At 48.7% G+C, this 25,563-nt stretch overlaps 1 protein-coding gene across 1 annotated transcript in view; it reads left to right on the forward strand.

The window, feature by feature from the left end:
* The window catches only part of TOGARAM2 (TOG array regulator of axonemal microtubules 2), a 56,157-nt gene extending 30,953 nt beyond the window's left edge, over positions 1–25,204 (forward strand). Inside the window, 7 exon segments of the mRNA XM_021924705.2 lie at positions 5,171–5,288; positions 5,702–5,796; positions 8,183–8,375; positions 9,286–9,502; positions 18,091–18,177; positions 24,729–24,967; positions 24,969–25,204. Of these exon segments, the coding sequence (XP_021780397.2) occupies positions 5,171–5,288; positions 5,702–5,796; positions 8,183–8,375; positions 9,286–9,502; positions 18,091–18,177; positions 24,729–24,967; positions 24,969–25,067 (1,048 nt within the window). The 3' untranslated portion in view covers positions 25,068–25,204.
* Positions 25,205–25,563: the final 359 nt, after the last annotated feature.

Genomic DNA, 25,563 nt, shown 5'->3' on the forward strand with positions numbered 1-25,563 from the left:
TAGATACATATCAGGGATATAAAGAAAAAATAGGCCGGATGTGGTTGCTCATACCTGTTAATCCTAGCACTTTGGGAGGCCAAGGCAGGAGGATTGCTTGAGGCCAGGAGTTTGAGACCAGCCTGGGTAACATAGTGAGAGCCTGCCTCTACTTAAAAAAAAAATCCTAGGGGTGGTGTTGCACACATATAGTCCCAGCTACTGAGGGGCTGAGGTGGGAGGATCTCTTGAGCCCGGGAGGTAGAGGCTGCAATGCAATGGTGTTAGGCTGGGGGCTGCTTTAGATTGAGGGTTTAGAGAGCCTTTTTTAAGAGTGACATTTGAGTTGAGAGCTGAATGGCTACATGGAGCCAGCTCTTTGAGGATCAGGCAAAGGAAATGTCACAAAGGCCACTGGATGGGAACAAGCTTGGGGTCCAAGGGTGGGGACGGCCAGCCTGGTGGAGCACAGTGAGTGAGGGGTGGGGTGAGGGTGGGCAGCAGGCCCAGGTCAGGGACATTCTCTTAGGCGAAGGTCAGAAGTTGGGATTTTGGGTGGTGTGTGATTGGAAGTCATTGGAGAGTTTTCTTAGTGGAAGTATGAGGAGGTGTTAGAGGATTTTAAGCAGGAGAGTGAGAGGATCTGGTTGACTGTCTTCAAAAGCCAGGGCTGGGGCTCAGTTCCTCACACTCCTCAGTTCAGGGCTTATTACTACCACATCCATTTAGATGAGTGTGTAGGTCTCCACCCCTCACTCCATCCCCGCCCCGACTGGAGACCGTGTGGCACCTGTCGGGGCTTCAGAGGCCGTGCCCACTCTGGATGGCTGAGCTCCAGGCCAGGCATTCTTGTAGGGTACCCATGTCTGAGGGTGCTCCCTGAGGGATGTAGTGCCTGCAGTTCTCCTGTTCTTCCCTGCTGCAAACAATGCTGCGTGGCACCTCCTCGGACGTGCCCAGGAGCAGGACTGTGGGTCAGGCACACGTGTGCACCAGCAGCCCCGCCCTGCCTGAGGTCCGCATCTGCCTCTCTCCTGCCCAGCCTCTCAACGTGTGACAATTTCTGGATTTCTAATTTTTATCCATCTAATGGGTAAAAATGACAGCTCATCATTGTTTTAGAGTGCTTTGCCCCCCTGCTTATTAATAATGAGTTTGAGTATTTCTTTACACGCATGCTAGCCTTTATGATTTAAAAAAATAAAGGCTCTCTGGCTGCTGCAGGACTGGTAGTGAGAGAGAAAGGCAGGAGGAACAGCAGATGATGGCTGCCCCACAGTCCAGGCAAGAGGGGCTGGAGGCTCAGACTGGAGGGTGGTGAGTGGTTTTGGGTGTATTTTGAAGACAGAGCCAACAGGATGCAGGTGGTAAGGGTTTCAAAGATGAACTGAAGATGCTCTTCAGTTTTTACCTTGAACAGTGGCGAATAATAGTGCCATTTGCTGAAATGAGGAATATCAGTGGAGAAGTGGAAGGTTTTGCTTACTCCTGCAAGAATGGCCATAATCAAAAAACCAAAGAAATAATAGATGTTGGCGTGGATGTGGTGAAAGGGAACACTTCTACCCTGCTGGTGGGAATGTAAACTAGTACAGCCACTATGGAAAACAGTGTGGAGATTCCTTAAAGAACTAAAGGTAGAACTACCATTCGATCCTGCAGTCCCACTGCTGGGTATCTACTGGGTATCATTATACAAAAAAGATACTTGTACATGCGTGTTTATAGTAGCACAATTCTCAGTTGCAAAAATGTGAAAACAGCCGAAAGGCCACATCATCAATCAACGAGTGGATAAAGAAACTGTGATATGTATGTATGTATATGTGTGTATATATATGCACACACAGAATGGAATACTACTCAGCCATAAATAAGAATGAATTAATGGCATTTGCAGCGACCTGGATGAGATGGGAGACTATTACTCTAAGTGAAATAACTCAGGAATGGAAAACCAAACATTGTATGTTGTCACTCATGAGTGGGAGCTAAGCTATGAGGGTGCAAAGGCATAAGAATGACATAATGGACTTTAGGGACTCAGGAGGAACGAGTGGGAAGGGGTTGAGGGATGAAAGACTACAAATTGAGTGCAGTGTACACTGCTCAGGTGATGCGTGCACCAAAATCTCACAAATCACCACTAAAGAACTTATGTAACTAACCACCACCTGTTCCCCAATAACCTTATGGAAATAAAAAATTAAAACAAAAACAACAAAAACAAGCAAACAAAACATTGCCTGGCCAGGCGCAGTGGCTTAAATCTGTAATCCCAGCACTTTGGGAGCCCAAGGCAGGTGGATCTTTTAAGGCCAGGAGTTTGAGATCAGCCTGGGCAACACAGTGAAATCCTGTCTCTACAAAAAATACCAAAATATTAGCTGGGCATGGTAGCATGTGCCTGTGGTCCTAGCTACATGAGAGGCTGAGATAAGAGGCCAGGAGGCAGTGGTTGCAGTGAGCTGAAATAGGGCCATTACACTCCAGATTGGGCAACAGAGTGAGACCCTGTCTCAAAAAAAAAAAAAAAATCATAAATCACATTGCCATTAAATTTGGGGCAAATGCTTTGAAGAGTCACTTTAGGGGGACTGGAGGAATGGGATGAAATGTCTATAAACAACCATCCTTTGTGTAGCATCTCCTAGAGCATCTACTATATAATAAAGTGTTGTGTAACACTGTCATGCAACATAAAAAAAAAGACGTAGAAGGTTTTGGTTTGTTTGTTGGTTTTAAATGTTAGAGGGATGGAAATCAAGGTCTAAAGTCTCTCCATATCTGCTAGTCCTCTCCATTCTGACCACTCCCCACACTAGATGGTGGTGACTACATTTCCTTTTCCTTCCTAGAACTCTGTCCTTCCCGGTTTCCATGGCACTGTACTCTGGGTGTTCTTCTTGTCCCTCTGTGACATTCTGTCCCTGACTGCCAGCTGAGTGTAGGTGCTGCCAAGGTGTCTTTAGTCCTCATCTCCCTCTCCTGACTTTCACTTCTGGTGGCTCCAGCCACCAGCAAACTTGGAGGCTTCTCAATTCTTGCCCTCCAGTCCAGACCCTTCTTCAAGCATCAGTCCCCTATTTCTAAAGCCTCCATGGGACCCACCACCTGATGTCCTACTGCCATCTCCAGTGCTGAGTGTCCCTAAATGAACTCATTGCCTCCTCTCCAAGTCTGCTTCTCTGTGTTCTCTCTATCGTTAAAAGTGACTGTTATTTACTGAGCCACCCAAGAGACAAAATGGGGACTCCCATACTTCACTGATTTCAAGACACACATCCTTCACTGATTTCAAGACACACATCCTTCCCTGATTTTAATATCTTTAAAATTGACATGTATCTTACAATGACAGGCATTTCACAGTTGCTATTGGGTTTCAGTTGGGCTAGGCAGTGATTATGACATAGGCATTTTTGTTGTTTTAAGAGATGGGATCTTGCCACGTTGCCCAGGTTGGAGTGCAGTGGCTACTCACAGGTGTGACCATTGCACACTACAGCCTTGAACTCCTGGGCTCATGTAATCCTCCTGACTCAGCCTCCCAAGTAGCTGAGACAACAGGCACGCACCACTGTGCCCAGTTTATGATGTAGTTATACTATCTGCACCTTCACAAACTTAGTCATTGTCGCTCAGAGTATTATTTTCTGAATTAAATTTTCCTTTGTAGGAACCACACTGTGAGCCTTTCTTTGTAAACTTTTAAATTTATTTTCAGAAGTGATTTTGGGATGCTCTCTGGAGAATCATTGAGTTTAATCTGTTTAAAGTTTCTTAGGAATATTACACTATTATTTGCAATTGAAATGAATCATCATTGTATATGAGAAAAGGCATGGCAACATCAGTGGATATCCATTAGATATCAATGAAGCAAACTCTCACTGTGGAAGGAATGACCAACTCCCACATTTTTTTTGTGAAGCAATCACTAAGAACTTTACCTGAACTAAGGAAGAAAAATACTGACAAGCAATGCTATCTTCTGTTTCTGAGATAGCACATAGAAAGATTGCCTTCTCACATGGGTCAGTGTCATTGGAGGCTGTGGAAATCACCAGTTTTAATTTTTCTGATTTTCCTTAGTGGTAAATAAAGTAAGGGTGCCTTTTACAATTAATGGAGTCTTAGGTTTGAATGAAATATGATTTATGATTTTAGATGCTTCCTGCTTCACTTCCAACCAGCTACCAAATCCTGTAGTTGCCATTTTCTCAGCAGCTCTTGGATCTCACTGTGCTTCCTTATCCTCACTGTACTGCCTGATTTCAGGCCTGCACAATCTTTTGCCTGGACTATTATGGTGGCCTCCTAATAAGTCTCCTGGCCCCTAGCCTTGTCTCCACTGATCCGTCGTCTGCACTGCTGCTAGAGACATTTTGACTAATGTACTAATTGAATCATTATTCAGCTTTCTATTGCATGCAAACTGAGGTAGTCTAACTCCTTCATGTCTCCCTAAACAGGGTCCTGTGTTCTCCTCTGGCCTGTCTGCTTCCTGTGTCCAACCCCTGCTCACTATTCTCCAACATATCCCCCCTGCTGACATGTCACGCTGTGTTATAGACCTAAATAACCCTTTTCCTCCAACGTACCCCAAATCTCACCCCACTTGTGTACTCCTACTTATCTGTTGAGCCCCAACACAAATGTCCCCTCTTCTATGAAGCCCTCCTTGATTCCCTCACCTGCCACCACTGTTCATCAGGTAGATTAACTACTCCCTCCTATATTGTCCCACTTTACCCTTTCTCAGACTTCTAAATGTTCCATATTAGAACAAAATTGAGTACACTTTGGTATAGCCATTCAACGGAATATTTTGTTGCCATTAAAAAGGATGTTTATGGAGAGTTTTAAGGGACTTGGGAAGATGATTAATGAATGATAAAGTGAAAAAGCTGAATACAACTTGTATATACATTCTGATGTCAACTAAAGTAAATGCCACAGAAAAAAGACTATAGGAAAATATGTGAAAATTTAATAGTGATTTTCTCTTGGTAATGGGATTATGGATGATGTTTATTTTATTAATCTATTTTTTAACTGGGTAGGGATTGCTTTCGTAATTAGAAAAAGTATTAAAAACTCTCTTTAATTAGGAAGATTATGTAAAGCTGTAAAGCAAATTTATTATGCATTTCGGAGGCTGTTGCTTTATCTCACTCTCCTGTGGCAGATTTTATGGCCGGAAGATGGTGAATATCTTGATGGCGAACACTAAGTTTGATGCATTTCTGAAGCAATCCCTCCCATCTTACGACTTGCAGAAGGTCATGGCAGCCATTAAACAGCGGGTGAGTTGTGGGGCATGAGTGGGTCATGGTCTTTTGGGGGTGGGGGCGACAGTGCTGAGCCTGGCAGCCTTCGAGTGGGTCAGGGGAGTGGGGAGTGGATTCCAGAGGTGTTGATTTCATCCACTACTCCTGATAGGTGAGATAGATGTGATTTCTGTCCTCTGTGCTCACACCTGGTTCTGCCCCCACACTGCCTATGTTCCTTGAGGCTTCCTGGGCTTCCACACCTTCATCTGTTAACTGGGGATCTTGATTTCTGCCCCAGCTACTTTCAGGGCTCTGGAAGTCTCAACTGTGACATCTGAAGCTCTCCTAGGTGGAAGGGATTATTGCCGTTATGTCTCCACTAGAATGTCTGGCAGTTCCCTGGAGGGCCACTCCTTTTGGCTCATGCTCTGTGTGTATTTTTCAAGGGAATAGAAGATAATGATGAACTTCCCTCTGCCAAAGGCCTCAAGGTGTCGAGGAGTCTGGTGGTGTGTGAGAACGGGCTGCCCATCAAGGAGGGGTATGGCTGCTCCTGTCTCTCTGGGCTTCACATCTAAGACTTCTGACAGAGGTGTCCTGCTTGCCCATGGCCAGGGGTGGCTCTGGGGTGGATACATGGATCTGGGGTACCGCTGACACCTAGTTGGGTCTGCAATACTAATAGATGAATTTGTAGGATGTGTTCCCCCTCAACCCAAATCCCAGGGAGAGCAAATCCTGGCCTTGGGAGCATATGCCAGTAGAAGTTGGTTCCTGCAGTCCCAGCTGAATGGGTGAGATTCCACTAGCATCAGTGGTTGCTCTCTGTGTGAGCTCAGTGAGAGATCTCTCTGTGTGAGCTCAGTGCGTGAGCTCTCTGTGTGAGCTCAGTGCGAGAGCTCTCTGTGTGAGCTCAGTGCGAGAGCTCTCTGTGTGAGCTCAGTGAGAGATCTCTCTGTGTGAGCTCAGTGAGAGATCTCTCTGTGTGAGCTCAGTGAGAGAGCTCTCTGCGTGAGCTCAGTGTTTCCCCGTTCGCTTAGACCAGCAGATCCTTTAACCACCAGAGTGACCAGCCTGGGACTAGTTCAGAGGCCCAGCCTAAACTAAGGCAGATGAGAAGGCATGGACTGAGAGGCTGGGAGGAGGGGGTGTGGGGGTGCTGGGAGCAGTTAGAAACCAAGCAGGAGTCCAGTGGTCACGCCTGTGCTTAAAACTGAAGCCCCGGCCGGGCGCGGTGGCTCAAGCCTGTAATCCCAGCACTTTGGGAGGCCGAGATGGGCGGATCACGAGGTCAGGAGATCGAGACCATCCTGGCGAACACAGTGAAACCCCGTCTCTACTAAGAAATAAAAAAAATAGCCGGGCGAGATGGCGGGCGCCTGTAGTCCCAGCTACTCGGGAGGCTGAGGCCGGAGAATGGCGTGAACCCGGGAGGCGGAGCTTGCAGTGAGCTGAGATCCGGCCACTGCACTCCAGCCTGGGCTACAGAGCGAGACTCCGTCTCAAAAAAAACAAAAAAAAACAAAAAAAACAAAAAAAAAAACTGAAGCCCCTCTGCAATGTCCTGGGCTGATCCCATCTGAACTCCCTAGCAGGGCACAGGGAAACCCCATGCCCACTTCTTCAAAGGTAACTTCCTGCCCCTCTCCCACTCTTCCTCTCTCAGCCTGACCAGAGCAGCACCTGGGATAAGCAAAATACAAGAGCAGCTGGTATTCACGCCCCTCTACATCCTCTCTCCCTGCTGTGCCTTTGCTTATCCTAGGTGCCATCTATACCTAGAACATGTCTATTGGTTCTGCAAGATTCAGCTCACCTGTCGCTTTCTCCAGGAAGCTCGACCACTTTGTGCCCCCATGTCCTCAGGGTGACAGGCTGGCCTGTTCGTCATACCTCTGTCAACCCTGTTAATTTATCTATCTCTCATTGTCTGTGAGCTCCTAACGGCAAAGGCTGTGCTCTCATCTCACAGTTCTCAGTGCTCAGCACAGCTCTTGGCTCTCAGTAGACAATGAGTGTGGAATGCAGGAGTGAATCACAGAATGAGGGACAGTGGGCTCTGCTGGATAGGACCGGGGTATAGGGCATGAGCCAATGACCTAGGCTTGGAGCTGAAAGGTAGTAGTTCTGCACAGAGCTGTTCTCATGCTGGCTAGAAGGGGCTAGCGGGCTGTGATGCACAGATGATCCCAGCGTAAGAAAATGGGACTTTTTACAATGTCCCCAGTCGCTGGGGGAGTGTGAGCAGAGCCTAGCCAGCCATGGCTCAGGATATAGGAGCCAGGTAGAAGGTTGGCCGTGATGACCTCCAAGGTCTTTCCCTGCTCTTACATGAAATGTGCACCAGTTGAAAAGTAATTCCAGCACTTTGGGAGACCAAGGTGGGTGGATTATGAGGTCAGGAGTTCGAGACCAGCCTGGCCAACATACTGAAACCCTATCTCTACTAAACATACAGAAATTAGCCGGGCATGGTGACACATGCCTGTAGTCCGAGCTACGTGGGAGGCTGAGGCAGGAGAATCGTTTGAAGCCAGGAGGTGGAGGTTGCAGTTAGCCGAGATCGTGCCATTAAGCTCTAGCATGGGCAACAAGAATGAGACTCTGTCTCAAAAAAAAAATAAAATAAAAATAAAAAATGTGTACCAGTCATCCTTTTGTGGATAGCCACTCCCTCACTCTGACTTTCCCCATTGCTTACATATCTTCTGAAAAGAGAAAAAGGCAGGAAGAGACAGCCCTGACCCCTGACAAGGGGATGGGGCCCTGGGTAACAAGCTGTAGGTGGAGGGAAGCTGGGGGTGGACTAAGCTGCAGGTGACACTCTCCTCTCTGCCCCCCGCCCTGTAGGAGGTGGCATGGGACCAGAAGTGGGTTCATTCCCCTGGGCTTTTCCCTGGGGGTCAGATGCCATGCTCCTTACCTAGGTTCAGCTCCAATGGCCCAAGGCTGGTGGGGCCGCGCTCCATGCTGCAGGGCAGCGGGGAGATGGTGGAGCAGCTACGGGAGCTGATGCGGCTGCTGGAGGCCAAGGACTTCCGGTCCCGGATGGAAGGCGTGGGGCGTCTCCTGGAGTTCTGCAAGGCCAAGCCGGAGCTCGTCGCTGCCCACCTGGTCCAGGTGAGCACCACCTGCTTCTACTCTCCCACCTGTCTCTCCCCTGGGGGGTGCAGCTTGAAGTTTGAAAACTCTGAACGGCGTTGGACATTGTGTCAGACCTCTCGGGGTGTAAGGAGCACTTGCTATGCAGTTGGTCTTTGTAACATGGAGACTACCTGGAATCGGCTGAGTGGGCAAGGGCACCGCCTCTGCTGGCACCTTGGAAATGCTCAGAGATGTCTCTTGTCCTTCTAGCAGATTTACAGCGAGGAGGGTAGGAGGGAGAGGTGGAGGATACTATGGTGAGGCCTTGGGTTGCTTCTGGGGAGCTAGGTGCATCATGTTTGGGGGCAGAGCATGTGGCTGGACAGGTGACTGGGTGGTGATGGCTGGACAGGTGTGTTAGGAGCAGGTACAAGCCCTTCACAGGCTGAACACTCGGGTGGCGCCTGCTTCTTGGTGGAGTGAGGCTGCTGACAGTCAGTTACACAGCTGAGCAAAGACACAGCTCAGAGTCAGCAGACCTGGGTTTCCATCCACGTTTCTTACTAGCCGTGTGATCTCAGGCAAATCACTGAACCTCTTGGAGCCCCAGTTGTTGTTGTTTATGGGAAAGCGGGGGGTGGTAACATGTGCTCCATGGGTTGTTGAGATCATTCAGTAAAAAGGAGATTGCAGAGCAACTAACAAGATGCCCTGGACACTCGGCATGCAATGAGTGCTCAATACCTGTCGGTTCCTCCCCTCTTGCCCACCCTTTTGAGGAGGTGAGCTCTTCGTTTTTGGGAGTGCTCTGGCATAGGTTGGGGACGCAGGAGGAGTCTCTGCTGAGTTCGCTCAGCTGGGCCGGGTGAGGTCCAAGCTGCCTGCACTGTGAGAGTCCCGCCCAGCCTGGGTTCCCATGGGTTCTTGGTTTCTGTTTCCTCAATAGGTCTTTGATGCTTTCACCCCAAGGCTTCAGGATTCCAACAAGAAAGTGAGCCAGTGGGCGCTGGAGTCCCTCGCCAAGATGATCCCCCTCCTCAAAGAGAACTTGCACCCCATGCTGCTCTCCATCATCATCGCTGTTGCAGACAACCTGAACTCCAAGAACTCGGGGATTTATGCTGCTGCTGTGGCTGTGTTGGATGCGATGGTTGAGAGCCTGGGTGAGTGTCCCACCTGGCCTTGTGTGGCTCTGGTCACCATGTCCACCTTCCTGCTTGGAAATCTGCAAGGTGGATAAGGCTTTGGTTGGTTCCCAGGCCAAGTGTTTCACCAGAGGCTGTGTAGGGCAGAGGTGGAAACCAGAGCCTCCAAGGCTCTTGGCTGGTGAGCTTTTCCATGTCACAGCCACCCACACCTCTGGACGACTGGAAGTAGAGGTGATGTGGAGATGATCCAGTCCAGCATCCTCACAGACACATGAGGGCAGTGACCCCCCCAGGGCCACAAGGCACCACAGTGAGTGAGTCAGGAGTGCTGAGAAGGCTTAAGCTGGGCCGGGGCTTGGTGTGGGGTTTGTTGTGATGGGCAGGGAGGGAAAGTGGAGGGAGGGGAAAGAGGATAGAAGGAAAAAAGGTGGGAGCTATGGAAGAGACATCAGGAAAGGTGAGAGCTTCTCGGTATGACATCTTGCTTCTGGAATGTTAGGGGAAATGTTGGTGCATCTGCTTGTGTTTTCTTATTCCTTTCATGGATGATAGAAGGTGATGTTTGGTGTATCCAGTACGTGGATCAAAGTGCAAATTCCAAACTTTGGGTGTGTGGAGAAAGTAGCACATGAGTGGACTTATGGCCAGCCCAGTATAAGGATGAGCTTTCCCAAACAAGCCTTGCTTCATGGCCTGAAAACTGCCTGTTTGCCTTGTTGCTGTGTGTCCTGATGAGCATAGAGCAACGTCTTGGCTTTAGCATCCAAAGACCATCCTTTAGAGAGGCTGGACACACCTCCTGACACACTTGCTGCCCCCGTCCCCCACACAACCCGCTTCCTGGCCTGAGCCCAGCTCCCTGGGGCTGGGACAGCCACCATGTCCTTGGCTGGAGGCTCCAGGAAAAGTTTCAGTTACAAATCAAAGGCCTGGTCAGGTCCCTCTCTGCCTCTTGAGTTCATAAATATTGTCAATTTCCGCTCTTCATCTCAGAGGGAATTTATGATTTGCTGAGTTTGTTGCTGTAGAACAAACAATATAAATCCAGCTCTAAATTACGGCTTGTTCTCAGCGTTGCTCTGGGTAAGTGAGATTGCTGTTGCCAATAACCAAGGCTCTTGGTAAATCACCATGGGCCTTGGATTTATTGGGAAAACCTGTACCAAGCGAAATAGGCTTTAGCTATTTGAAGAGGATAAGCATCCTTGTCTGGGGAGAGGACTTTTTAACTCTTCCCTCTCCGGGTGTTTTAGTTACCACTTTTTGCCATGAGGCCAGCCTCCTTGAGCTCGCTGGAACTGTGGTGCTTTGGGCAACAGAATCTAGTGTCTCACATTGTCACAAGACTCAGGTCCCTCTTATTTGGGGCTCTGTTGTACTCCCACTAGACTGGGCGTCCTGGAAAGGAGAGCCTGGGGGTGGCCTGCTTTTGTGATCTGAACTCACCTGGTAGCAGGATTGTAGCTACTAGGACAATGCCTCAGTTCTTCCTTCCAGGACAGGGCTTCCATGGGTATGGTACCCTGTGGTTCATCAGTCAGAGGTTTTAGTGCAAGATGAAGGGTTGGCTGTCTTCCTCTCTAATCCATAGGTCAGCGCTCAGGCTGGAATGGAATGGTGTGGGCCTCAAAGGGATGAATGGAGTCCAGTAAATCCCTGGCAAAAGTCTCTGGTGGAGCCCAAAGGGTAAAACACTGTTTTTTTTTTGTTTTTTTTTTTTTTGTCTGTTTTTGTTTTTTTGAGACGGAATTTTTGCTCTTGTTGCCCAGGCTGGAGTGCAGTGGTGCGATCTCGACTCATTGCAACCTGGCCTCCCGGGTTCAAGTGAGTCTCCTGTCTCAGCCTCCTGAGTAGCTGGGATGACAGGTGCGTGCCACCACGCCTGGCTAACTTTTTAAATTTTTAGTAGAGATGGGGTTTCACCATGTTGGCCAGGCTGGCTGGTCTCAAACTCCTGACCTCAGGCGATCCACCGGCCTCGGCCCCCTCAAGTGTTGGGATTACACGCGTGAGCCACCGTGTCTGGCCAGATATACTGTTTTGGATCCAGGTAATTTTTGAGCAGGTGAGGCATGGGCTATCTGATGGCTTTGCTGTAAGCCACACCCTCTCAGCCCAGCCAGCAAAACGGGTTTTGAAAGTGTTCCTAACTTTGAAGTGACAAGCTGATTTCCACATCCATGTAGGTCAGAACTGGAGGGAGTAGGTTACCAACAAGGGGAACTCATCATTGCCAGGGAGTACCTAGGGTAGAACCCATCTCTGGGAATGGTTCTTATCTGCCTGTCACGGTCTGAACCTGGCCTGCGGATGGAAGTAACTAAAGTTCCCGCTGTCCCAGGGGATTGGGTGGTAGCAGCCGAGAGTGCATCAAATCGGTTGGAAGAGAAAGGGTATGAAGTCCCCCCAAATCACCCAAGCTGAGCCTGGTGGTTCTAGTGGTTTCTTGGGGGACCTTTAACACCTGAGGCCCCTCCTGGAAGTGGCTTGGATTGGATATGATCCAGTTTCTTTGATGGGAAGGAGTTTTCCCCTAAACCTCTTTCTTCATGCTCTGTAAGAGATTCTGGGCTCCAGGCTGGAGATGAACTGTTGCATGCTGTGAAATATTTAAATGTGGAAAGTCACAAAGCAACAGCTCAGCAGGTTACTGTTTATTTCCTGCAACACTGGAGGTCAAGGGGATCAAGAATAATGCCAAGCTAGGATGTGTTCTGGCATAAAATCCAGATGGCACAGCCAAGCTGGGAGGATGGCCTTCTTGGGGGACCTTCTAGAACTCACTGATTCTAGAATTCAGTGATAAAAAAGCCAACATCATCTGTTCTAATCCCTTGGTTTCCGAGGCTGGGTGGGGTTGAACGGAGGATTGGTTGGCAGAGCAGGTGAGGATTTCTGCCCATGTCATTTTCATGGGAGGTAGTAAGGAATGAGACATGTTGGCAGCTTGCTCCCTGACCTCCGCCGTCTGTCACTGCCAGCCTTGAGGCCTCTCTGGGATCAAGGCTCAAGTGGCATTCTTTCTACTCAGCACCAAGACCTTCTGATTTCAGGGGAATTATTCTGGGATCAAGAAGTTCCTGAGTAGAACTGGGTGGCTCTGTCTTTGGGTTCTGTTACTGGATTAGTTACAGAAGAAACTTCGTTAATTAAAACATCAGGCTGCTGACAGCTCATCCTCTCCTGATCAGACCTCAGCATTCAAGCTTCTCTGTGCCAAAAGGAACTTTCTTAATTTACTCCAGCCCCTGGTTAGTACTAGAGAGAGCAGATAAGCCTGGAATGGGGGTGGCTTCAAGTCTACTTTTGCTCTTTTGCTCTCTGACCTTAAATTTATTACCTTATATAAATCATATGAACATTATATTGTTAATGGAATTTAAAAATGGATCCGTGATGCTTCTCCAATATCAAACTGCTTAAAAATATCTCTTCTATTTTTGTCGGTCTATATACAAATTCCCTGGTTAAAAATCATCATGTAAATACAGTTTTGATTTTGCTTCTTTCATTTAACACTACCCAGTTTCCCATGCTACTAGGCAGTCTTCCTAGTTAATTAAAAAACCTAAAGTTCACTTCTACCACTGTAAAGAAGTCATACTTATTATTGAGAAAATGAAAATACAAAGCAGTTGAAAGGGGAAAAAAAAATCCCTCACTCATAGTCCCAACTCTTAAGAGAAACCATTATTAACATTTGGCATTTCTCAATTTGAGTTTTTTTCTGTGCACATTGTTGTAGGGTAAATGCAGCTGATAGCAATAACTTAAGCATCCCCTTAGAATGATCCTGAATGGCAGACACACCTAAGTGTGTTTTCTGAGCCAGGGAATCTGGGAGTGGCCAACTCAGAGATTCGTTCCTTGTTTATGAGGCACATCTGAGCCCCCGACCTGTCCTTTGGAACGTGAGCGATACAGGGGATTGAGGCCCTGAGTTTTGGGGTAAATGAAGGTTGCCAGGTGGAGGGTGTTAAGTGAAAACGCTGTATAAATTGCATGCTGTTTGCAAGTGGTTGCGATTTTCCTGCCCAGCCCTCCGCCACTGGGCCATGAGGCGCTCCCATTCAGCCCACTGCCACTAGACTCTCTCCCCTCTATGTAAGCCCCTAATAAAACCCCATGTCTTGTTTGTTGGCTCTGGGTCTCTGCTTTGGCCTCTTGAACCAGATGCCCTTTCTATAAATGGGGGTCAATAGGGGTTCAGCACAGCAGTTGTGTTATACGTTTGGATTTGCATCCTGCTTTTAAAAAAAATCAGAGCATAAGCATTTGCAGATGATTATACTCTTGAGTCACTTTTTTTTTTTGAGATGGAGTCTGGCTCTGTCATCCAGGCTGGAGTGCAGTGGCGCCATCTGGGCTCACGGCAACCTCCGCCTCCTGGGTTCAAGCGATTCTTCTGCCTCAGCCTTCTGAGTAGCTGGGATTGCAGGCTCCCGCCACCACACCTGGCTACTTTTTGTATTTTTAGTAGAGATGGGGTTTCACCATGTTGGCCAGGCTGGTCTCAAACTCCTGACCTCAGGTCATCTGCCCACCTCGGCCTCCCAAAGTGCTGGGATTACAGGTGAGAACCACCACGCCTGGCCTTGAGTCACTTTTAACAGCTCCATCAGGTGGCTGCACCATAGCTTGTGTGTTTCTGTGCAAGTGTGTCAGTCCCAGTTTTTTCTTTAGATGAGCATACCTAGTGTTGGCAGCCATGGTGAATCTGGTAAAACCAGCATGTCATTACTTACCAAGTCTTGTGCTTATTTGGGGGACTCCAGTTTCTTTGCTGCCACTGTCCTTGTTACCAGGTTTCCTACACTTTCTTAAAAGTTCTTTTCTGGCTTCCCAGTAGCCAGAGGATGATGTGGCCCGGTAGCCTCAGGGCTTGGCTGAATGGGACAGGCGTAAGGCCCCTTAGACCTCCACCCCATTGTAGACAGGGGAGTCTGAGCCTAGGAATGACAGAGTCTCTGGGCCGCGGCTGGGGGCTGTTTTTTCTCCATTGCAAGGCCCGTGTTTGCTTCCTTGTGATGCAGAAAAGGAGCCTAGGAAAGCCCCAGGCTAGGCTAATGGAGTGTAGATTTTCAGCTTTTAAAACTTAGATTCTAGCCTCTTCATTGGTCTCTCTACCATGATGGTTGCTGGGCTCTCAGAGTTTTAAGGTAATAATAGTAACAATAATAGCTGATACTTGCATAGTAATTATATGCTCTAGGCACTATCCTAAGCACTGTTTGTTCATTGAACCCTTACAGCCACTTTATGAGAAAGCTATTAGTATCATCCCCATTTTATAAATGGGTAAACTGAGGCATAGAGCAGCTAAGTGGCTTGTCCAGTGTTCCACAGTAAAATATGGAAGAACCAGGATTCAAACCCAGGCAATCTGTATTCAGTGCTCTTATAACTGCTATGCTTTAGTGTGTCTTATTGAACCTGGAGGTAAACTGAAGACGAGGCTTCACTCTAAAAGTGGCCAGTGGAAAGACAGGCCAATTGCCTGGGTGTAGTGCTCTGGGGTTCATAAACCAGCCCAGGCACACTGTGTCCTGTTTTGACGTTGCCCTGCACACTACGAGCATTTATTCAGCACCTGCAGTGTGCTCTGCACCGTGGGAGCATGGTCTGGCATGGGTCTCTGCTGGATATGCATTTTTAAGTGTTCCCCAAGTTCACTTCTTTCTGGCTCTGGGGAGAGGGGATGTTTGGGGCCAGAAGCACGAGTCCCTGCTGTGTCTAGATGTCAGGTCTAGACGTGTCCAGGGTCAGGTTCCAGCTCAGGCTGAGGTCTGAAGGGAGTGGGTAGATGAGCAGCAAGAACACTCGGGGGGCTGCAGGCAGGTGAAAGATGATTTTATTCAGCAGCAGCTCTCAGCAGCAGCTTACTCTCACACCATCTGCCCTGGCTCAGCTGCTAAGTCTGTTGGCTCCCACACACAGCTGTGCCAGCTCTCCCTTGCCTTCAGGGTCAGCAGCTTAACTCTTTCCCTCTAGACACAAGCCGTTTCCTGGCTCCATGTCCATCTGCAGACGGTCATTCTCTCTTACAGAGGACAGTAGCTTCACTCTCTCTCTGGGCACACACAAGCCTGCACAGTGTCAGCAGGGCAATTATGCCTTTTACAGACCATAGTGGCATAGGGCCAAGGCATGGCCTTCCCATGTTATGGCTGTGATAACAAGTGGAGTTATACGTCTGTGCTCTAAACTTGCTGAGTCACTCTGGGTGTTTACCTCAGCCTATCCTTGACCAAAGCACAGCCATGTTCCTTACATTAGAGAATGTTCTAGACTGAGCATTGTGGGAAGTGACCAAGGAGGAAGAAGTCCTTGTCTTCAAATCTGAGCCCAGGTAAATGATAGGGGTGGGACAAATAGAAACACCTGGAAACAAACAGGTGCCATTCATATGAAAACCTCTTCTTATGCAACTGACAGCTTTACCAATGCACCCTGAGACCTTATCTTGCTAATTGCAATATTCTAGAAGCTGCCATCTCATTTATCTCCCAGGACAAATTATTTTAAAGCCTCTTGGTGGGTGGATGGAGCTTTTGCAAACAGCAGAGATGTACCTGGGTCCATTTTCTCCTCTGTATCCCTCAGGAGGAGAGCAAGGGAAGCAGGGATGAGGTCTTAGCTAAACTTTTGCCTGATGAGGAAAACAAAGCACTGAGTGCACCTCTCCAGGGATGCGGGGGCTCTGTGCTGAGGTATTGAAGGAACTTGGAAAAGGTGAGTCTGGAAAGACTTCCTCGTGCAGAGCTCTAAAAACTCTGACCATTGCAAAGAGAAGTCTGGCCTTGAGGTGGTCGGCTCCTGGGTCCCAGGATACACGTGCTGGGACTGCTATGTTAACACCACACAGGCCACCCACCCTCACTTCCCTGACAGGGGCAGGCAAGCCCCAAAGCCACATCTCTGAAAAGTGCATTTTGTTACTTGCCCCACCTGCTACTGAATTAAGCTGTGACTACTGTGGTTGCAAAATGCTGGGAGGTTGGCGTGCTGGTTTCTCTGCAGTCCACAAGGAGAAGGTTCTGAGGATGGTGTGGCTTTCTCAGCTTAGCACACCTTTCTAGGACAGCCCCATTTTTCTCATCTTGTGTGTTTTTGTGAGAAATGAAGCTCTTCAAGTTTAATAGTTTGAGAAACCAGGAGGTGTCAGCTAGAATGCAGAGGAACGAGTGGCTTCTAAATTCAGTAGAAATGGGGTCCTGCTGCAGTCGACTTCAGGAATATGAAGGAGCCCGAGAGCCTCTTTATTCCGGAAACGTCCCCACCCCACTTGCTTGTGTTTTCGCCATTAGTGGCTCATCTCTGTAATAAACACTCATACTATTTCAGTTCTTTCAAGATACGAAGGGGGTGGTGCTCAGTCCCCAGAGCTTTACCCATGGGCATGGCTGGGCAGCCAGGGAGCTGCGCCTCGCAGCTGGATGTGGCTGGATGGTTGGTGGAGCTGGGATTGGGGGCAGGGGCACTGGGACAATTTTTAAAAAAGGGTTAAAATCCCTCTTTCCCCAAACCTCCTGAAAGACATGTTGGGGCATATAGATGATAAACTTAGCCATCTTTGCAAGTATATTCATGCTGGGTCTGGGACTCAGACCACCTGGAGTTTACAAGTAAGGAAAAAATCAGGCCCGGGCAGTGAGGTCATATATAAACCATTGATGATAATACGTGCTCCTCAACCCACAAACTCCCTCCTCGGACCCTGCCAGAGCCAGCCGGGTGCTTCTGCTCTGGATAGGAGGACCAAGCATCCTGGGTTCCTGGGACTGGAGACTGACGGTGCTGAAATGGGGAGAGCCTGGGCCCACCAGGGCCAGTCGGTCACCCTGGCTTCAGACCCGCAGGTTCTTGGTTACAAGAGCACAGTGCTTCTCACCCAGTGTCAGCGTTCATGTCTAAGCGTCTGTCTGCTTGTCAGAGGAGCCTCTTGAGGGGGATGGGAGTACTGGGTTTTACTTGGCTTCTAGCTCCATGCCTATTACATAGATGATATCAGTATGTGTTCAGTGCAGAAATAAACCACCACTGGCTGTGGGTACATCTTGGTGGTTAAAGCACAAATTCAGGCTTTGAGAAGAGCTATACTTTCTGAATTTTAATCCTAACCTTTTACTGACCTTTGTGTAATCATGGCTCAGTGATTCCGTTTTCCATAAAACAGTATCTGTATATCCATCCACCCCTCTCTATTATCTATCTTCTATCTATCCATCCTCCAATATCTTCTCTCCAACATCCATCCATCAATCCATTCATTTATCTTCTATCATCTATCTACCTACCTATCTACTTTATTTTGTTCCAAAACTCATGGCAATTTTGAGATGCAGAGGCAATATGAATCAGATCTGCGGGAATAAATGAGGCCTGTTTGGGAGCCAGTTTAGCTATTTCAGGCCACTGATTCTTTCCCAAACACGCTACATACATTCACTTTAGGTGGCCCCTTTGTGACCTGGAAAAATTAATTCAGCTCCCCCAAAGGCCTCATCCCCATGCAGGCACTGTAAGTATGTGGCCCTACAAACCCCTAGCGCTGTCACTCAGTCCCCAGCAGTGTGGCCGCTGACATCCCCCATCTCTTTCAGACAACCTGTGCCTTCTACCAGCATTTGCTGGGCGGGTGCGTTTCCTGAGTGGCCGTGCAGTGCTGGATGTCACCGATCGCCTGGCAGGTGAGCACCCCCAGCCCCACCCCACCCCACCCCACCCAGCCTCCCGGTAGATTTCTGTTCTCTCCTGGCCTGTGGTCGAACCATTCACCCAGTTATCTTAGACCTGAAATAATTCCCCCCCAATCATTTAAAATTCTGATAATCTTTTTTTTGTGTGTGTGACAATCTCCATATTGCCAGAAGACAATCTTTGTTTTGATCAAAATTAGGTAGGTTTGTACAAAAGCAAAAGTGTCTCTAAAAAATTGTTAAAGGTTGAATCCTCCTAATCAGAAAATTAGAAATGCTCCAAAATCTGAAACTTTTTGAGTGCTGACATGACATTAAAAGAAAATGTACATTGGGGCAATTCCGATTTCAGATTTTTGGATTAGGGATGTAGAACTGGTAAGTATCATGAAAACATTCCAAAATCAGAAAAAAATCTGAAATACTTCTGGTACAAAACATTTTAGATAAGGGACACTCAACCTGTGTGCGCTTCTTCCTCCTTGCAAACAAGGCTGCTTCTAGCCTATAGAGTACCTTTGTGTGAGTCAGAAAAAGCCTCCCTTTCCAGATAGACACTGCCTAGTGGGTGCATATGGATTGGTCAGTTGACAGCACCATCAAGAGAATTAGAAAAAGTTGCCATGTGTAGCCTTTAGCATATGCAGCCTGGCAAGCAGGCACCGGCTGGGTTTCAACCCCACAGGACCCCTTGGCCAGTGCTGGGACTGTACTATGTGGAGACGGGGCCTCGGTCTGAATCTACTCGCCTTGCTCAAGCTCCAGCTAACGAAGGGTTACTCCAATCCTGTTTCTGCTTTGAGTCCACAGGAGAAGTCCAACTGACTTCATTCCAGGGCTGAAATCTGTTCTTGTGATCCTTGAGGTGGCAACACAGAAAGGACACAGGCTTAGGTGTCCACACACCCATCTGCCGCCAGCAGCCCTGACCTTGGGCAGGTTACTTATCTTGGTTTCATGATCATTTTTGCTTGCACAAAGCCTCCTCCTTTGCCTTGGGAAGGTCCACGTGTGGCCCACAGCTGTCACTGCTGCTCTAGGATGTGCCCCCTTCCTCCCACCCCCAGCTCTATGCACTGGATCATTGAATCCTCATGACCAACCCCCAGGAGGATGTAGATTCCACTTGGTGGAGAAAAGGAGAATGGAGCTTAGAAAAGTGAAATGCACAAGGTCCCTTGGTGAGGAACCCAGGATGTATCCTGAGAGCCTGGCTGCAGAGCCAAGCCCCCAACCCTGTGCTGTGCTGCTTCCCCCTGACACTGCCTCCTGGGTGCCTGTATGCACCCTCCACACAGTGGCCAGTCTCTCAGCCTCTTGCTCTGCCCACACGTGGCTGCCCTGCCCGGAAAGCCTTCTCCATTCTTCTTCCTCTACCTGGGGGATGCCTGCTTGGCTCTGGCATTACCTTCTTCCCGTGTACTTCTCAAGACTGCATCCCACATGATATCACTGGTCTCTCTGCTGCCCTCACCTCCTAGCCCCGCTGTGAGCATTCAGAGACAGGCCCGGCACATGCTGCATGGCTGAGGACCTCGACACTAGCTGCCCTTTCAGCTTCTCCCCTGCCCCATGTCTGGCTCCTGGCCTTGCCTCTGTGTGGGTTCTATCCTTCCAGCATTCCTGGAGTGGCCTCTTACCTTACCGGAAGGCAGGTGCGAGTGAGGCAGGGCCGGCTGCAGGTGAGCTGGGGGAGAACAGGGTAGGTAAGTAAGATGGTCCTAGACACCAGACACGGAACCCTTTGCCATTGCTCAAAATCAGCATTTTCTGATTTACCTGTCCTTGTCTGGGTAGTTTACAGGGCCCAGAGGTGGGCAAGTATCTTCACCTTATCCACTTACTGTAATTTTTTCTTGTCTATTTCCAAGAGACCTCAAAAGCAAGAGCTTCTCCATAGGTCTTCTGTTAACTCCATGTCCACCAGGAACAGAGAAGAAAATTTTTATTGACACAGGCGAGGACTAATAATAGCACAGCTTAATAGGAGTAAATCTTCTGCTAATTACTTCAGCTGCTTCTAAGCTTGAGTTTAATGGGGTTTTCTCCCTCATGCTGGCCCCCAGAAGGGCCTTGCCATCTTTGCCAGCTTAAAAGTCAACACCTGCCGGCCAGGTGACTGCCACATCCTTGCACCTGGGGAATGTGGCTCTGAAGTAGCCTGAGTTCAATTAGCCAAGACGTGAGCGGAGAGGGTGGTGTGAGCTGTGGAACTGAGTTTGGGTGGGGACTGCTACTCTTCCCGTGGAGTGAGCTTCCTGGGGGCTGAGGTGTAAACATGCCTCACTCTGCGGAAGAGAATTCAAGGAGCAAGAGTGGATCAAATGTAGCAGGATGGGGAAGGGGGCTCTGTCGGGGGCAGGTGGAGCCTCCAGCCTTTGGTGGGGATGGGGGTGGAGGATGCGTGCCTGGGTTTGGTTCTTGAGATAGTTCTCGCTTTTCCCTGCTGTATTAGCCTATTCTCACGCTGCTGAGAAAGACATGCCCGAGACTGGGTAATTTAGAAAGAAAAAGAGGTTAAATGGATGAACAGTTCCATGTTGCTGGGGAGGCCTCACAATCATGCCACTCATCTTACATGGGGGCAAGGAAGACAGAATTTGTGCAGGAAAATTCCCACTTATAACCTTATAAAACCATCAGATCTCGTGAGACTTACTCTCATGAGAACTGCACTGGAAAGACCTGCCCCCATGATTCAATTACTTCCTACCGGCTCCCTCCCATGACACGTAGGAATTGTGGGAGCTACAATTCAAGATGAGATTTGGGTGGGGACACAGTCAAACCACAGCACCCCCCATTAAAAGAATTGTGTTAAAATATACAACCAAATGTACCACCCTAACCATTTTCAGGTGTACAGTTCAGTGGTAGTAAGTGTCCATGATTTTTGCAGTCATCTTCAGAACTCTCACCTTGCAAAACAGAAACTATGTCCCCATTAGACACTAGTTCTCCATTTCTCTCTTCCCCAGTCCCTGGCAACCACCATCTACTTTCTGTCTCTATGATTTTGGCTATTCTAGGTATGTCATATAAATGGAATTATACAGTTTATCTTTTTGTGTCTGGCTTAATTCACACAGCAGAATGTCCTCGAGATTTATCCATGTTGTAGCAGGTGTCAGAATTTCCTTTTTTTTTTTTTTTTGAGAGAGAGGTTCTCGTTCTGTCACCCAGGCTGGAGTGCAGTAATGAGATCTCAGCTCACTACAACCTCTGTCTCCCAGTGCAAGCCATTCTCATGCTTCAGGCTCCCGAGTAGCTGGGATTACAGGCGCCCACCATAACACCCAGCTAATTTTTTTTTTTTTTTTTTTTAAAGACAGAGTCTTGCTCTGTTACCTGTTCTCTTCCCACTCAGCCTGGAGTTCAGTGGCATGATCTCGGCTCGCTGCTACCCCTGCCTCCTGGGTCCCAGTTCAAGCAATTCTCCTTCCTCAGTCTCCCACGTAGCTGGGCTTACAGGCACGTACCACCATGCCCAGCTAATTTTTTCTGTTTTTTTTTTGATAGGGAGTCTCGCACTGTCGCCCAGGCTGGAGTGCAGTGGCCGGATCTCAGCTCACTGCAAGCTCCGCCTCCCAGGTTTACGCCATTCTCCTGCCTCAGCCTCCCTATAGCTGGGACTACAGGCGCCCGCCACCTCGCCCGGCTACTTTTTTTGTATTTTTTAGTAGAGACAGGGTTTCACTGTGTTAGCCAGGATGGTCTCGATCTCCTGACCTCGTGATCCACCCGTCTCGGCCTCCCAAAGTGCTGGGATTACAGGCTTGAGCCACCGCGCCCGGCCTCTTTTTTTTTTTTTTTTTTTTTTAGTAGAGATGGGGTTTCTCCATGTTGGCCAGGCTGGTCTTGAACTCCCGACCTCGTGATCCACCCGCCTCGGCCTCCCAAAGTGCTGGGATTACAGGTGTGAGCCACCACGCCCGGCCTAATTTTTGTATTTTTAGTAGAGACAGGGTTTTGCCATGTTGGCCAGGCTGGTCTCGAACTCTTGAGCTCAAGTGATCCACTCACCTAGGGCCCCCAAAGTGCTGGGATTATAGTCCTGAGCCACAGCACTTTGGCCAGAATCCCCTTCCTTTCAAAGGGTGAATAACATTCCATTAAATGTGCATACAACATTTTGTTTATCCATTCCTCAATGGACACTTGGCTGCTTCTGCCTTTTGGCGATTGTGAAAAAGGTTGGTATAAACACGGGCATACAAATCTCTGTGTTCTCACCTATTTTTGCAGGTGAGATTCCACGGGGATTGAGGACACCTTTGAGTTACCGTTATTCAGTGCAGGTAGCTACTCAGGGTCATTCATTTTCTTGTGGTTCCCTCTCATTGTCCCCCTTCTAGTTTCCCCTCATCTCCCACCCTGCGGCTGACAGGGACTGCTTTCCTGTCACCTGTTTTCTTCCCACTCAGCCTGTTTCAAGCACAGGGAACAGAACTCTCAACTCTTTCCAACCAGTGTACCTCTTCACTCCACTTTATAAAGCTCCTCCAAGCCCTTTCCTCCAGGATCCTTTCCTGGGAATGCTGGGGTGACCCACAGGGTACAGTCCTGCCCTTCCAGTTATCAGGACCACCTTCACCTCTGAGGGAACTGTGACCCTCGGAGGTTCCCTGTAAGAGCTCCGAGGGTGCTGCCTCAAAGCCAAGATTCCTTGAGAAACGTCACAAGAGAGTGTGAGGCTGACCAGAGGGTGGCCCAGGGCATCTTCCCTGGTTCCTCATTATTCCTGGCTGGCTTTGAAATCAGAGGGACCCGTGGGGCTCTCAGGGGAAGATATCCTAGGGGATTAGATGATGTGGTCCTGGTGAAGGAAGGACAAATTGCAGATTCATGAAAAATAAAACATGGTGGCTCACACCTATAATCCCAGCACTTTGGGAGGTCAAGATGGGCAGATTGTTTGAGACCAGGAGTTCAAGACCAGCCTGGGTAACACAATGAGACCCCCATCTCTACAAAAAAGTAAAAAAAAAAAAAAAATTAACTGAGTGTGGAGGTGCATGCCTGTGGTCCCAGCTGCTGGGGAGGCTGAGGCAGGAGAATCACTTGAGCCCAGGAGGTCGAGGCTGCAGTGAACCATGATTGTGCCATTCTACTCCAGCCTAGGTGACAGAGCAAGACACTGTCTCAATAAATAAATAAAACAAAAAGTAAAGCTCCAGGTCAGCCTCTGAAATATGGAATCCCTAGAAATTTGGGGACAGTGTGAGGTAGAAAGAGTGTGGACTTTGGAGTCCAGGCAGATTTGGCCTCTGTCCTCTGCTTTGCCCTTTGCCTTGATTTGAGTCTTGCTTTCCTCCTCTGGAAAACGGACAAGCATCCTGCCTCTTGGGGGTGCTGTGAGCATGAAGTGGAGCTGTGATGTGAAGCTCTGAGCCCTGGTCTTAGGCAGTTTCCAGGATATGGAAACTATTCCACAGAATTCCCGGGCCACAGAATCCATAAAGCACTGCTGTTGGTGGTGATTGCCTGCTCCAGCAGTTATCCTTCGGCAGGATGACGGGCAGAGCATGTGAATCGCAAAGCCAGCTTCGTTAGTGCTAATGCGCTTAGGATAATGCGGCCACAGCTGAAGGCCCGAGCAGCCCTTCTGGGGACCCGGGAGAGCCCTTGATGTGGTTTTGATGTGGCCACAGCCCTGGCATTTACTCAGGTGATGAAGAGCTGGTTGGCAGATTCAGCTGGCTTCTGGGTTTTCTGGGGGTTAGAGAGGGTTGGGGGCCTTGGGAAACCAGATTTGGGGGCTCATCACTGGAATGGTCTGTGTAGAGCTTGCTGGTTCACAAGCACGTTCATGCCTCTGCTGCTGGTCTGGTCCTGAGGTTTGGCATCCGGGCACCCGGGAGGCTGTGCTAGGCTTCTCCCCTCCCAGCTGTCTTGTCTGCCAGCATGCTTCATGCGAGAGGGTCCTGATTTCCCTCTCCAGTAGTTTTTCTCTGTATTTGTGTGGACTTCCATAGGTGGTGATGTGGATAAATGCAGTATTACTATAGTTACTATTTGTCACCTGCCTGCCTACAGGTAGGCACTTTATGTATATTTATTATCGAATTTCTAACAGACTTGAGAGGTTGGTTCAGCATTTTTATCCTTACTTTATGGGTTTGGAAAAGGCTCAGAAAGGTCAGGTGGCTTCCTCAGGCTGACACAGCTGATGGCGGCAGGATTGTAACCAGGTGTGCCTGCCTCTTTCCTGTTCCCTGGGCTGGAGGAACCCTTATGATTGTCAGAGGTTCTGCATATTTCTGCCTTTGCGTGCCCCTTTCTCCATAAAACTTTTAAAAATTATAGTTTCTGACTAGTTGGTGTAAGCACAGATATAAATCAGTTGGATATATTCATATATTTTCTACTAATGTTAAAAGAAACTAACACATTTTCGTAGGCCCCTAAATGTGTCATGATCCTTAGGTTCTGCACCTGCTGGGTTGCCAGCCCTTTGGGGGACAAAGTTGGTGTCCCAAGAGAGGGAAGTGGGAGAGGGAGAGAGTGCCTGGCTCAAGTGACTCTCCTTTTCTGCCTGACAGTGCTGGTGGCCTCAGTTTACCCCCGGAAGCCTCAAGCTGTAGAGCGGCATGTCCTTCCCATCCTCTGGCACTTCCTGAACACCACCACCGGGAAGGGCACCCTGCCTGGACCCAGCAGGAACATCCACGGGGTGGTGAGCAGGCTGGCCAGGAGCCTCCAGGAGCACATGGGCCCCCGCCTACTGGACTTCGCCGCCAGCCAGCCAAAGCACGTCCTCAAGACGCTCCAGGAACTCTTAAGACTCGGAGTCCTTGGGAGGCAGCCACAAGGCCACTAACAGAGGGGTGGCCCCTGACAGCAAGACAACTGGCAGCTCATACCCTTTTCAGCTGGATTAAAGATGGATCTGAAATGGGCAATTATTATGTATCTTATTTTTGTGATGGAATATTCTCCTGGTTACTTTCCCCCTTAGAGTTCCAGATGTACATGGTCTATTTTGAAGTAGAAATAAAAGAATTACTTATTTTCCTAAGGTTTTATAATCTTGTACTTTTTTTAATCACAGAGAATTTTCCAGTAACTAGGTTTGTGATGAACAAAATGAAATGTGACAGCAGCAAAACCAGTTGCAGACGGTGTTAAGCGTTAGGAAGAAAAAGGGTAGCACAGCCCTGCAAGCTGCAGCCCGCTGGAGACGATAGTTGTCCATCTGTGAGCTGCTGGGCAGCCCTCCCGAAACCCACAGCCCGAGGGTGGTCATGGAATCCAGTCCATTTGTTATGGGTCTGATTGGAGGTGAGTGTAACAAATGTGTTCAGGGACATCGTGCTTCTGCCCTGCAAAAGCTGCAGCGCGTGTCTGTTGGTCCTGTGGGAACCTTCTGATGGGATC

The sequence above is a fragment of the Papio anubis genome, chromosome 14, assembly GCF_008728515.1.
Source record: "Papio anubis isolate 15944 chromosome 14, Panubis1.0, whole genome shotgun sequence".
NCBI lineage: Eukaryota > Metazoa > Chordata > Mammalia > Primates > Cercopithecidae > Papio > Papio anubis.